Below are 343 nucleotides of genomic sequence, written 5' to 3'. Positions count from 1 at the left end.
ATGGACAGACAGGAGATACCACAAGACATGGCCAGTCTGGTCATGGGCAGTCCACACAGACAGGTTCCAGGACAACTGGAAGACAGAGATCTAGTCACAGCAAGTCCAATCATAGTGAAGTGCACTCAGATGTCTCACCCACACATTCAGGATACACTTACAGCCAAGCTGGATCTCAATATGGAGAGTTAGGATCCTTAGGTCATGGGAGACAGGGAACTATACATGGACAGACAGGAGATACCACTAGACATGGCCATTCTGGTTATGGACAATCCACAGAGACAGGTTCCAGATCTACTAGAACAAGTCATTTTCAGTCACATAGTAGTGAAAGGCAAAG

General features: G+C 46.6%; 1 protein-coding gene across 1 annotated transcript in view; it reads left to right on the top strand.

Annotated features, from left to right (window-relative positions):
- The window catches only part of LOC105508943 (filaggrin-2-like), a 60,465-nt gene that overhangs the window by 13,281 nt on the left and 46,841 nt on the right, over positions 1-343 (top strand). The window contains exon 6 of the mRNA XM_011937968.1: positions 16-337. Within this exon, the coding sequence (XP_011793358.1) occupies positions 16-337 (322 nt within the window). The remainder of the gene's footprint in view (positions 1-15; positions 338-343) is intronic.

The sequence above is a fragment of the Colobus angolensis genome, unplaced genomic scaffold (genome assembly GCF_000951035.1).
Source record: "Colobus angolensis palliatus isolate OR3802 unplaced genomic scaffold, Cang.pa_1.0 Scaffold169, whole genome shotgun sequence".
In the NCBI taxonomy this organism is placed as follows: Eukaryota; Metazoa; Chordata; class Mammalia; order Primates; family Cercopithecidae; genus Colobus; species Colobus angolensis.
This window is presented reverse-complemented; position numbering and strand designations above follow the sequence as displayed.